The 13,848-nt window shown below is 40.2% G+C and overlaps 1 protein-coding gene and 1 pseudogene across 7 annotated transcripts in view; both read right to left on the bottom strand.

Moving 5' to 3' along the window:
- CDKL4 (cyclin dependent kinase like 4) overlaps positions 1-13,848 on the bottom strand; it is a 58,241-nt gene that overhangs the window by 32,054 nt on the left and 12,339 nt on the right. For 5 of the 6 annotated variants that reach the window (XR_014254292.1, XM_082427844.1, XM_082427840.1 and 2 more), the window contains exons 2-3: positions 8,224-8,445; positions 4,689-4,810 (exon numbers count right to left, since the gene is read on the bottom strand). Coding sequence is in view for 5 of the 6 variants with exons in the window: in XM_082427844.1 (XP_082283970.1) it covers positions 4,689-4,810; positions 8,224-8,391 (290 nt within the window). In the remaining variant the exon portion in view is untranslated. Of the gene's footprint in view, positions 1-4,688; positions 4,811-8,223; positions 9,163-13,848 lie in introns of those variants that run through there. The other variant, XM_082427841.1, reaches the window with a different exon arrangement.
- LOC309643504 (rho-related GTP-binding protein RhoQ pseudogene) lies at positions 9,334-10,734 on the bottom strand (annotated as a pseudogene). The gene has a single exon. The product of its transcript is annotated as a rho-related GTP-binding protein RhoQ pseudogene (transcript).

Raw genomic sequence — 13,848 nt, 5'->3', positions numbered from 1 at the left:
CTGATCACCACTCTGGCTCTGTTGCCTATTACAGTAACTTCTGGAAGTGAAGCACTCCTTCTTGGCCTCTGCCATCCAGGACGCCAATCATCCCCAAGAAATCAGGAAGCCATTTCAAAGGAAGACTCTCCCTGCTTCATATCTGGGACACGATGCTGGTGTTCTTCTAACTAAGGCATTTCTTAATGCTCATGGTTCACTGCCATCCTCCACCAATCCACACCCATAGTCTTATGGGTAATTATCTATGATCAGTTAATTGAGAAGGAAATTAAGCCTTTTAGATGTCAATTACACCTCAGTAAAGCTGAATTTTTTTAAAAAAAGAAATTGAAACATGACTCACAGATGTACATGATGTGCTGTCGCCAGCCAGAAGTGGATAGCTGTAGTTTTATAAACCCATATGGTAGTTTTTATACCCTGACAGTCATTTATAATTGTTGCTTTAAATATCTTCCTTAGATTTTAAGCTTCTTGAAGACAGGATTAGCCCATTTTGTATAGTGCAATGATAGTAAAGGGAAATCCTTCCTGTTGGTAGGGTGGTAGTTCCTATCACATTACCAATTAGCTTACTTATTGTACCTATTTGGTTTTTTTTTTTTTTTTTGGCCATGCTGTGTGGCTTGCGGGATCTTAGTTTCCCAACCAGGGACTGAACCCGTGCCCTCGGCAGTGAAAGCGCCAAGTCCTAACCACTGGACCGCCAGGGAATTCCCTCCTATTGTACCTATTTTGAACAGAGAAGGATCTTAGAGAATGGGAATAGATTATTTTAAATTTAATCAGATGATACCAGTTGCAGTTGTTTAAGTACACGTAGTTTCTTAACTGGAGCAAATCCAACACAGTCTCAGTACTCAGTATGCAGCCATTGATCTAACAAATGCTTTTCCCTCTATCCAAGTAGAGGACACCAGAAGCTTTCATTTGGCAGGGGAAGCAGTACACTTTCACCATCTTACTTCAGTGTTAAATTACTTCTTCTTTATGAAACAATTTAGTCCTCAAGTCTCATGACCATCTCACCATCCCACAGCTCTCATCCCACACTTCCACTACCTTGATCATCTCATATCCACACACCAGTTATTTCTTCAAACTGTGAATTTACCCTAATAAATAATGGTCGAATAGGCTTGGTATGTATGCTGTTTGGTTGTTTACTTCTGTTTGCTATTCACTGGGTTTATACTCTCTTGGCTGTTATTTAAGTAGATTTTAAGAAGGGGGTGAAAGCAGACGAATGTTTTTAATTAATCATTGTTATCTGGAAGTACCCAGCATTTCAGAGAAAGAGTGGCGTATTCTGCATTGTTCATATTTGCATTCCTCTATGTAGATCCAAGTCTCAGGGCTGACCCAAAGCACTTTGGATACACTGGAACTGCTAAATACACTAGTAAAACACACTAAATACACCAAATACACTTTCCACTAGAGTGGAAAGTAGGGTAGTTCAGAGGTCCTTGTGGTTGCTAAATACATACAGAACAAAAGAGTTGCTTGAACATGTCTTGTTCTTTCTCGCATCTGGGCATTCCACCAAGATTGTCCACCTGGCCAACTCTCCCCTTTTTCAAAGTCTCAGCCCAAATGGTTCCTTCTCTGCAGAAACTTCCTGATTCCCCAGGACCAACAGATGTTGGAGCTGCTCCTCTCGTGTATCCTGAACACCAATGGTAACCCAGTCTACATTGTCATTTGTAATGGCTACTTTGAATATCTGTCTCTTCATTAGATTTTAAGCTTCTTGAGGGCAGGATTGTGCCATTATATCTTTCTATTCTCTGCACCAGCAGAGGTGTTCAGTAAAATATTTCTGAAGTGAGTGAATAAAAGAATGCTGCACACTAAGGAAGCTATTAAGATGAATTAGATATGAATTCTGCACTCAAAAAACTTACAGTCTGGGAAGACAGAGAGTATGCACATAAAAACATATAAGGTAGTAAGTGCCAAGTACCATAACAGGGATGAAAATAAAATTCCATGGGTATTCAAAGGAGGGAAGCAATTCCACCCAGATAGAGGGATCTCAGAGATGGTAAGAATATCTAGGATTTCACATTTTAGAGATTACGAGAGAGATAGGGAAAGTGGAAAAGGTTAGAACATTCTAGGTTAAAGGAAGAGCATGAGCTAAGTCCTATAGGCAGGAAAGCTTAGGGTACACAGAAGGAAAAGAAAGATGTTCAATTCAATTAAACTGGTACATGGATTGTATGTACTGTAGGTTTTATTTTCAGGGCCTTGGACAATACATGACATTAAGCATACATTTCTAATTTTATGAAAATGTATGTTAATTTATAAATTAATTTATACGATGGCTGAACACATCTGTCCTCTAAAGCCAAAACACAAAATCCTATTTAGCTCATAATAAAGCTGAACTATGAATTAATTCATCATTTTAACTGTTTTAAAAATTAATTTTTATTTTAAAAATGAAATACGTGCATTCACTAGGACATTGGGAAAGTGCAAAACAAATTTTCAATTACACTGAACAGTCTACTTTGCAGCCTCATGTTTTCACATACCATTTCATGAACACTTCCCCAGGACATTAACTATTCTACAGCTTGCTTTTTAATGCACTGAATGCATAGTGTTCCACTGTATGGATATATCAAACTGCACTTAACCAAATCTTTACCATTGGAAGATTATATCAGCCCCCCCCCCTTTTTTTGGTACATAATGATGCGTTGACCATTCTTATGTATAACTTCTGTACCTATCTGATTATTTTCTTACCGTAAATTTCTCTAAATGGAATTTCTTAGTCAAAGGATGAAAACTGTTTAAAAGAGTTTCACACATACTGCCAAATTGCACTCCTGATTATATACTCTCTCTAGCTGTGAACGAGAGTGCTGGATTTGACTTTAACAATGCTGGGTATATTGACTTTTGAAAAATATTTGCCAATTTGATAGGTGAGAAATTTTCTCACCTTATTCTAAATGGTACCTTATTTTAAAATTTGAATTTCTTTCATTAGTAGGGAGGATAAACATATTTTCATAGGTGTATTGGTTATTTTTCCCCTCTTTTTTATGATTTGCTTTTTCACATTAGGCAACTTTTTTCGTGTGTTCTGTTCACTACTGTATCCTTAGCACCCAGCCTGGAACAACAGTAGGAGTTCACTAAAATTTGTTTTGAATGAATATATATTCTAACTGGGTGTTAATCTTTTTAGAAATATGATTTGCAAAATCTACATATGTAGATATGAAATTATATTAATTCTTCATCTGGCAAATAATTTACCCAATTTGTCATTTCTTTTTTAGTTTTGTTTATGCTACTTTTTGTCAAAGGGAATCTCTAAAACGAATATGATTTATTATTTGGCAGTTGGAGTTCCCTTTCTTCTTTTTAAAAAATTTCTTGGTTTATGGGACTTCTCTGGTGGTCCAGTGGCTAAGACTCCACGCTCCCAATGCAGGGGGCCCGGGTTCGAACCCTGATCAGGGAACTAGATCCCGCATGCACGCTGCAATGAAGATCCCACATGTGTCAGTGAAGACCCCGTGTGCCGCAAGTAAGACCTGGCATAGCCAAATAAATAAATAAATATTAAAAAAATTTTTTTCTTGGTTTAGTCTAAGTTTTTCAAGTTAAGAAAAAACAGTTGGCATTCTGATTTGATTTTTGTGCAATAAATAAATCAATCAGGGAGGCCGAATCTATATAATAATGAACATTTCCATCCAGAAATACATGTTCATTTAAATAAAATCCCTTATGTATCTCAGCTTTGTAATTGTCTTTAGGTAGAATCTGAACAATTCTTTTTTACCTTTATTCCTAAACTTTTTTGTTATTGATATTTGAATGGGATCCTTCTCCACTAGATTTTCTAAAGCGCTGATTGATACAAAAGCTGTTAATTTTGTGTGTGGAATTTGGAGTGCTGTGGTCACTATACTGAATACCACTAGTTTTAATAACGCTAGGTAATTCTGTTAGATTTTGTTGAATAATAATATCAAGCAAATAATGGAGATTTTATCTCATTTCCCAAAATTATATATCCTATTTGTTTTTCTTAGTGCATTACATTGGCTTGAGCTCTCATGTCTTGTTTCTCACTTTAGTGACAGTTTCTTCAGTATTTTATCATTGAATATAAAATTAGCTATTTATTTGAAGAAGTTTTGTGTGTGTATGTGCGTGTGTGTGTGTGTGTGTGTGTGTGTGTGTGTGTGTGTGTGTAAAGAAAGTATTTTAATCCTAGTTTGCTAAGGTTTTTTTGTTTTTTGTTTTAGTAATCAGGAAAGGATGTTGAATTTATCAACTGCCTTTTAAAATTTTATCAGACTTATGTACTTTTTCTCCTTTAACCTATTAGTGAATTATATGAATACATTTCCTAATATTGAACTGTGCTTCATTCCTTGAATTCAGATAATCTAACATATAATTTAGCCTTGAAATACATTGTGATTTATATTTGCAGTAGATTTGTCTATTAAATACTATATATTATATTTACTCTAGGTTAATATTCATTTGCCCTTTGAGTACATCCTAAATTGAGACTGGAGAGGGAGAGCCAGCAGATACATCTGGGTAGAAAGGGGCTCAGATTTGAAATTTGCCATAGTTAATCCCACACATAATGAAACTGGGAACCGGCCACACAGAATTTCAGTTTCTAGATTACTTACCCGTTTGGGTTTCTTTCCAGCTCATTTAAAAGTGTATGATCACAGTATTCAAAAACTAAATGCATTTTCCTTTTTCTCCTGAACACCTCAATGAGGTTCACAAGATTTGGGTGTTTTAATTGCTGCAAAGGAATTGAAATACAAAGTTTGGTGATGTGTTTCCTGTAACTGTTTCTCCCAGACCCCTTACAATTTTAAGAGCAAAAGGCCTTGCTCATCATTCTCTCTGCACCTCTTGCAGAGAATTTTACTACAGTTACTCACAAGAGAAACTACTCTTAGTAAGTATCATAGAATCTTAAAGTTGGAAGAAATTTAAGAATTTCCCTAATATACCCCATAATAAAGGATAACTAAGCTGCTTGGATCTCTCTGGAGACAGCAAATAAAGTACAACTTAAAATCTAAGCACTAAAATAAAAAATCCTTTATGCATTTAGTGGAAATTCTAAATACACAAGTCATAAAATGACCTTAATATAGAATGGTAATGGAATTATTGAGTAAAAGACTATAAAAAGCATCAATACCCATTTAGCTTACATATTGGCATAGATTTAATGTAAATGTCAGCTGGCTTTAAACCCAGCCTGGATTTTAGTGTTGGCTCTCAGAAATACTAGATTTCAACCCTCAAATCTCATTAAACTCTATATTCTAGGAGTCCCTACAGTTAGTTTGTGTTTTAAATTTATTTATCATATTTTCAGCTCTGTTCTTTGAGTCTCTTGTTCTCTCTTATGCTTAGATGTTTAATCTGTTAAATTCAATTCCCAAACTGAAGCATTTCACAAGGCAGCCTCTGTTTAATGTCGTAAACCAAAGGAAAAACCCTGATTAAGTAAAATAATCTATCACTAAAGTAACTACATAATTTATCATCCAACCAGGGTAACGAATGTAAACCAGGACTGTCCCAGGCAAATAGGCACATGTGGCCACCCTGCCTATAGGTAAGGTGACTGTATAATTTCACATACGAACCAGTATGCTTTTTAAAGAAGATGCTAGCCAGACAAAAAGGGGTGCCAACCAGAGTGAACACTGGGACAAAAGCGATAAACCAGGACATCTGATCACTCCTACTTATAACTCATCTTCCTCTTGTTTTCCCAGTATAGTAGACAAATCTACTTTCCAAACCCTTGGTACCATTTACTCAGAAAGCTATATAAAGAGAGAGAATGCAGTATTTTGTATACAGTAGAAGCTCAATAAATATTTTGCAGGCCCAGTAGAGAGTCTTAAGTATGCGGCCTCATACAGTATCCTCTCCCTTATCTGTAAGCACAACTTGACCAAAAAAACAGAACAAAAAAAAAATCACCCTGTGATTATGTGCCTGATTATATGGAAAAGGAATCCATTATACATTAACGATATGCCCAGAGCACCAAATCAATTTGTTTTCTATGTGTTCCACTGCCTAAAAGAGCAGAAAGGCAAACAGTGGAGGAAACAGGTCACACAGGTAAGCCAGTTGCTTTGTACTGAGGCAAAAACTTTAGAATGGGGGTGAAATAATCTCTTCCAGGAGAGCCAGGGATTCACAGATGCTACAGCTGGATGTGAAGGCAAGGTTTAACCTTGTCAAGTCTCCTGTCTTTGGGTAGATGGGCAATTTATATCTTCTTTGCAAATCAAATTAACTTAGCCCAGAAAAACAGTGACTTGTCTAAGGTAAAACAGGTAATAAGGAGGGGAAAGTCAAAGCGAATTTAAATAACAGGAGTATGTGAGGAAAGTAAGGTAGATTTATCACGGAAGGGATCTCCTCAGGGCACGCATGGGTGAAACACACCAAAGGCAGGAAAGATGTACCTTCTGAGAGCCATCACCGGAGACCAAAGTGAGTGGGAATCTGGCTATTTTTTACCTTCAAGTGCACCCTCAAATTGGGCACTTGTAACCCGGAAGGTGCTACCTGAGCATTAACTTTACTGGAAGACTTGGTGGGAGGGGGTGGATAAAAAGCATCTTCTATTAGAAAATAGCCCATTGCCAGGTTCAGACACACCTTGTAGCTTAGCTCTGTGATGAGCTGGCTGTCTGACCAGTGCTCTCTTCTGGCTACAAGGAACAGGGGACTGTTCTTAAAATCATGATGGATGTGCTCGTGAAAACTCCGTGCATATGAAATTATATTTTAAACAAAACACTAAAACTTTTTAGTTGAGGAAAGCTGCTACAAATAATACTTGAAAAGAGCAGATAATGTAATAATTTTCTCCCTTTAAAAACTGGATTTCTGGGGGTTTCCTAAAACAGATGATGCACATCAGAAGTAAAGGTCAGGGGCTTCCCTGGTGGTGCAGTGGTTAAGAATCCACCTGCCAATGCAGGGGACACGGGTTCCAGCCCTGGTCTGGGAAGATCCCACATGCAGTGGAGCAACTAAGCCTGTGCGCCATGACTACTGAGCCTGTGCTCTAGAGCCCTCGAGCCACAACTACTGAGCCTGTGTGCCACAACTACTGAAGCCAGTGCAGCTAGAGCCTGAGCTCTGCAACAAGAGAAGCCACCGCAATGAGAAGCCCGCGCACCGCAACGAGGAGTAGCCCCCGCTCTCCGTAACTAGAGAAAGCTGCGTGCAGCAACGAAGACCCAATGCAGCCAAAACTAAATAATAAATAAAAAAATAAATTCGTAAAAAGAAAGAAAGTAAAGGTCGGCTGTGGCTGTGTGTTCTTGAGGAGATCACAGTTTTGTTGTGCAAAGTGGGGTCCACAGACGAGCAGCATCTCTGCCATCGAGGAGTTTGTCAGAAGCGCAGAATCTCAGGGCGACCCCAGACCTCGACTCAGAATCTGCATTTCAACAAGGTCCCCAGGGGATTCTGATTCAGGTTTATGTTTGAGAAGCACTGCCCTCTGCCTCAGTTTCCTTCCCGATAAGATAAGCGTGCTGAATGAGAAGCATCTCTAAGATTTCTTAGTGCTCTAAAATTGTACGATTTTTAGGATAGGAAAAAATTTACATTGAGAACTTGTGAATCTTGCATATCAAATCCTATCAGAGTAAAAACAACTTAAAACCTTTGTGTAAAATGTGTATACGTAGCTGGGGGTGATATTCAATATGTCTAGGAACCAGTGGCGCGCAGGCGGGGACCAATCCATGAGGATGCCCACAGGGGCCCTGGCACGGTCCTATGGGCCCCTCTGCGCCACAGGATGCTCTTTTCCTTGCTGGTTTATGGGGAGAAGGACTTGGGCAGGCGTCGGGGCTGGGGTTGTGGTGGGGAGGGCCAGGGCTGAAGGGGAGGGTAAACACCGGGATGAGGGGACTTAGGACAGCGAATATTTCCCAACCAGAGCAGGACTTCAATTTTAACAGTCTATAGCTGTGCTCATAATATCACTTAAACATCAGAGCGGCCAAAGTCCAAAGTGATGATCAATTTATATATTGCTGATACAAAGAAATTGAAGTCCAATGGGGAAAAAAAAAATCACTTTAAAATTCTTTGTAATTTTGGCATACCCATTTCACCCAGTACCGTGATATTACAGATGTACAGAGGAAGTTAACCTACCTTCAACACGCGTATTTCTCTTAGAGCTATTTTCTTAACCACAGGATCACCTTCGGAGTCCACAAATTTTTTAATAGCTACAACCTGTCCAGAGGTTTTGTTTCTGCATTTGAATACAACCCCATAAGACCCCTCTCCAATCTTAGCTAATTTTTCATACTTTTCCATTTGAGTCGAAGTGACTTAATACTGTATTGATTGACTTGCAGTACAGTGTTGCACCTGGAAAATAAAATGACTCAGTTTAACCACGTTACCAAGGACAGCGCTCTCACAGTTCACTATGTAAAACTAATTTGCCCAGGACGCCAAAGGTTTATTTCCACTTAATTTTAAATACACTTAAAAATATCTGGACATCTATACTTGTGCTTCTCTTCATAATCGAATGACTCTTTTGTCTTTTTTTTTTTTTTTTTTTTTTTTAATGGCAAAGTCTGACCCAAACTTTTAGTTTGTAATTTCAGCATGTATCTCATGCAGTTTGGGGAGCATCAAACTAAATCTACAATCGCCAGAAACCTTTGTTACAGTTGAATGCACATTAACTAAAATGTGTACATTTTTAGTGTTCATGATAAATGCAGATATGACCTTATTACACTTTTGGCATTCTTTAAGAAAGCACATTAAGCTTTAATATAGAAATATTTAGGGGCCTCCCTGGTGGCGCAGTGGTTGAGAATCTGCCTGCCAATGCAGGGGACACGGGTTCGAGCCCTGGTCTGGGAAGATCCCACATGCCGCGGAGCAACCAGGCCCGTGAGCCACAATTACTGAGCCTGAGCGTCTGGAGCCTGTGCTCCGCAACAAGAGAGGCCGCGATAGTGAGAGGCCCACGCACCGCGATGAAGAGTGGCCCCCACTTGCCGCAACTAGAGAAAGCCCTCGCACAGAAACTAAGACCCAACACAGCCATAAATAAATAAATAAATAAATAAAAGCTCCATGTAACATGTCAATTATTAAAAAAAGAAAAAAGAAATATTTAGGTTACACTTGTGCTCAAGTAATAATAAAACATTTGTTCTTTTTGCTCTCATACATTCTCTCCTCAGGAATGGCCCATCTCCTGCACGCTTGGAGCAACCTTTGGCTACGTGGCTGGCCTTGTTACTTCACCACTCTGGATATACTGGAATAGAAAGAAACTTACATACAAGAACAATTAATTGGAGCAAAGGGAGAAGATATTTCTTTGTGCAGATTCCATAAAGACTGTGCAGACATGTATATGGTCTAAGCCAGGCAGTTCCACTTAACAGCACTGTTTTTTATGTAGTTACAACACGATGTGATTGTAGCTTTTTAAACTATGAAACCCCTGAGAGATTGTACCTTCTAGGTGAAATAAAGTATTTATAATAGATTGTGGCTTCAGATGCTGTTTGTTGCTTCTTGGACCTTTAAGAAACATTCTTAATCAACTTTATAGAATTCTGAGGACAGGGTTTGTTTGTTTGTTTTTCCTTTCAAGTTTTAAACTGCTTTATTATTTATAAGAGGTCTGGGTATAGCTTTAGCATTTCATATGCTTTCTGAGAGAAACGGACAGTTCACTTGGCCACTGAAGACGTTCCTCACGTAATTGAACAACAGTTTATACATCTTGATCCTGTTCTTTTTTTTTACTGTGTGTTTCTTTGGAGTTAAAATGGCTATGATAGCCTCATCAAAAACAGTCTTCAATCCCTTCTGGGTTAAAGCTGAACATTCCACAGAGCAGCACGCACCTATCTCTTTTGCTAGTTTCTGTCCTTGTTCCACACATATAGGTTTTTCCTTCCTATCATTCAGTCTTGCTAAAGTTTTGGGGTCATCTCGGAGATCAGTCTGAGTTCCTATAATAAAAAAGGTACATTTGGTGCGTATTCCTTAAGTTCTGGTACCCACTCCTCTTTCACATTTTGAAATGAGGCTGGATTTACCACAGAGGAGCAAGCCTATAAGGAAGACATCAGTCACTGGGTAAGATAAAGGCCTCAGCCCATCATAGTCTTCCTGTCCGGCTGTGTCATGGAGTCCCAGGAGGTACTGCTTGCCCCCTACGGTGTCGCCGACTGCGCAGTGGTCGAAGAGGGCGGGCACGCACTCCTCCGGGAAGGCGTCGTTGGCAGAGCTCATGAGTAGGCACGTCTTGCCCACCGCCCCGTCGCCGACCACCACGCACTTGAGCATCAGCGCGCCGGGCCCGTGAGCCGTGCTGCGGCTGGCCGGCCTCCGGGCGTGGACCCCCGGAGCCCCCCGCCCCGGCCCCAGTCTCAGCCCCAGCCCGCCTCGGGGGTTCCGCCGCCGCCGCCGCTCAGCGCAGCAGGGCCGACCCCCCGGCCCCGTGCAGCGGCTCCCCCCGCCCGAGGGGAGGGGGCGGCGGGCCCGGAGCGCTGCCGCCGCCTCGGTCGCTGCCCGGATCCCCGCCCGGGCCCCGGTCGCCGCGCCCGCCCGCTGCCCCCGCCGCTCGGCGCCCGCGCCCTCTCCCCGGCCCGGCCTCCCCAGGAGGAAACGCTGGATCATAAGCGACTCTTTTGTCTTTTACTAAAGATTCATAGAGGGAGGGAAAAGCACGACTGTTGCCTCCATTTTCTGAAGCCTTGTGGGGAAAAAAAATATATCTGGACATTATTTCGTTCATTTAGTTCAGTCCTACGCAGTCATTCCAGCTACTGCAAAGATTCCACATATGTTTCTTACAATGGGTCTGTGTGTACTTCGGCTGAACTAAAAGAATTTATGGACAGGAACCTTATCCAATCTATTGTTGCCATTATCTTCAAGAAAATGATTAAAATATGATGCTGTAAAACCCAGCTGAAGGAACACTGCATACTCTGGTGTACGGTGTTTATCTTTTCCCTTCTAACCCAGGTCAATACTGCAGAGACTAGGAGGAGTAGCGAACAGGACATGGTACCAAGTGCTCTACTGCCACCTGGTGGAGAGAAGAAAGAGGGCTGCTGAACAAAGCAGCCATTAAAAACAAAAACAAAATCTTTTTGGAGCATCATTTATTGCCCTTAGCTTTTATATGTATGAAGGAACGGATCCTTTAATTCTTAGATCCTAAAGAAAATACTAATAAAGCACAAAAATGAGGGCAGCTTTCTCTAATTCATCATGGATGTTTTCATATATATCCATAGTGACTTCTATGGAAATACTAGGTTTGAGTTTTCTGTCTTGCACCGTGCATTCATAAGTTTTGTGGTAACTGGTTTACATGCTAAATAACAAATAAGGCCAACATAATTAAATATATCCATCGAGCAATTAAAAATACACAAATTCTAAATAGTCTCAAAAAAATCCCACCTCAGAATCTTGTTGATATAATCTAATACTAATAATAATAGGTAGCAATTAAATAACATTGTTCTACACAAATTACAAATAATCTGCACAAATATTTTATGAAGTAGGTGTTATTTTTATTCAATTATACAGATGAGAAAACAGGCACAGTGAACCTAGCATGGAATGAGAACCCAGGCAGTCGGGTTCCAGAGATCACAATTTGAATCACTATACTGCCTTTCAGTGAATTCAAAGGAATGCACAATTTGAAGACCACTTTATCCAGGTATTAGGAGTAACGAAATGTCAAGTGAAAGAGCTGACCACTTTAAAAAATTCTCATGTTTCAAATGAGTACACTTTTTTTTTTTTTTTACTTCACTATTATTCAGTGTTTTCCACCTACAGATTATCTCAGTGGAGAAAGAAACCATCTACTCTCGCTTGCAACCATAAAAACAGACAACTGGGAAGATAAAGGACTACTTACTGCACTATTTTACAAATGCTATTTCTTTGTTGTTGTTGTACATTCTATTTTCTCTTATAAAAGGAAGAAAACTTAAGCATACACACTCAAGTAACACATGGAAAATCCATCACAGATTATATTCTGAAAACTATTAATTACACTGTAGTTTAAAGTAGGTATTATTATCTTAAAGGTATTTAGATATAAGCATGCATACATTTGTCTTTCTGTAGCCTAGTAATAGGTGACTGGGAAGAGGACAGAAGAAACTAGGCATTTGCCTTAGAGAGTTATTGGTATAAACTTTGTAGATTTATGAATTTAACCTACTTGATAGGTACTTTGGTTACTGAGGGAAAATCTGAATATGCCAAAAACTTAATTATGAAGTTTTAGTCTTCGTGTTATTTTCTTTCCTCAAGTAGGTGATCTGATCTACTGATCTATGATTTTCCTTTTCTTTCAACAGGTTCAATAATGACTGATTGCTCAGGCTAATATTTAGATCTCTGTCACATCAACCATACTCTTGAATACAATAAAATAGAGCACCAGAAAACAGTACTTTATCTGGTAACATCTCAGTATTATCTGTTTTCTAAAGCCCTTATATGTTCATGGAAGATGAAACTAAATACACAGGCAGGAGTTAGAACAAGGCAGGAATTCCACAAAGGAACTTATGGCTTTAATTCCAGTTTACTAGGACGCCACCAGCGTTTATAGGAGCGGTAATTCCTGATCTCTTAAAAGAGGTCCAGACCAAATATCTCACTGTTTGATGAACATCTCTACATGAATGGACAGAACCACCTCAAAATCAGTACATTCTAAACCAAACGCCTTCTTTCTTATCCTCTGCCTTTACCCAAAGTTCACAAACCTGCTGCACATTACACCTAAATGGCCTGTCAAGATACGTACGGTGAAAACTTTGAGACAGCCAAGGGTAGCGACAGCTGCTTAAATCGAAATCTCTCTTCATGTACCTTTCACGAAGCTACAGAAGTCAACCAGAACAATAAAACCACATAAACCCAATGCCTTCAACATTACAAGAAGACAGAGGAATCTACAAACTTAAATAGAAAAGTAAACCCCCAATTCTGGATGAGATATCTCTTGAGCTGCCATTATAAGCCCTTGCAGAGAGCAAAGATAGGAGTGGGATGGGATCTGGAAAAACTATAAAGAAGAGAGAAGAGGACTTCCCTGGTGGCACAGTGGTCAAGAATCCGCCTGCCAATGCAGGAGACATGGGTTCAAGCCCTGGTCTGGGAAGATCCCACATGCCACAGAGCAACTAAGCCCGTGTGCCACAGCTACTGCGCCTGTGCTCGAGAGCCCGCAAGCTGTAACTACTGAGCCCACATGCCACAATTACTGAAGCCCGCGTGCCTAGAGCCCATGCTCTGCAAAAAGAGAAGCCACCACAATGAGAAGCCCGCGCACCGCAACAAAGAGTAGCCCCCGCTCAGCGCAACCGGAGAGAGCCCGTGCGCAGAAATGAAGACCCAACGCAGCCAAAAATAAAAATAAAATAAATTTTTAAAAAAAAGAAGAGAGAAGAGAAAAAGAAGGGCCTAAGATAGACTTAGAATCACTCCTCAGAAGAGAAAAATACATTACAAGTGCAAAAGTACTGAGAGTGTCCTGGTGGATCTGAGCATTCACTATAGGGACGTGACTTAAAAGTACAGGGTGGGCTTCCCTGGTGGCGCAGTGGTTGAGAATCTGCCTGCCAATGCAGGGGACACGGGTTTGAGCCCTGGTCTGGGAAGATCCCACATGCCGTGGAGCAAATGGGCCCGTGAGCCACAACTACTGAGCCTGTGCGTCTGGAGCCTGTGCTCCACAACAAAAGG

This window comes from Balaenoptera physalus, assembly GCF_965194825.1.
Source record: "Balaenoptera physalus genome assembly, chromosome: 15".
NCBI lineage: Eukaryota > Metazoa > Chordata > Mammalia > Artiodactyla > Balaenopteridae > Balaenoptera > Balaenoptera physalus.
The sequence above is the reverse complement of the archived record's forward strand: the minus strand, read 5'-3'. Positions and strand labels throughout refer to the sequence as shown.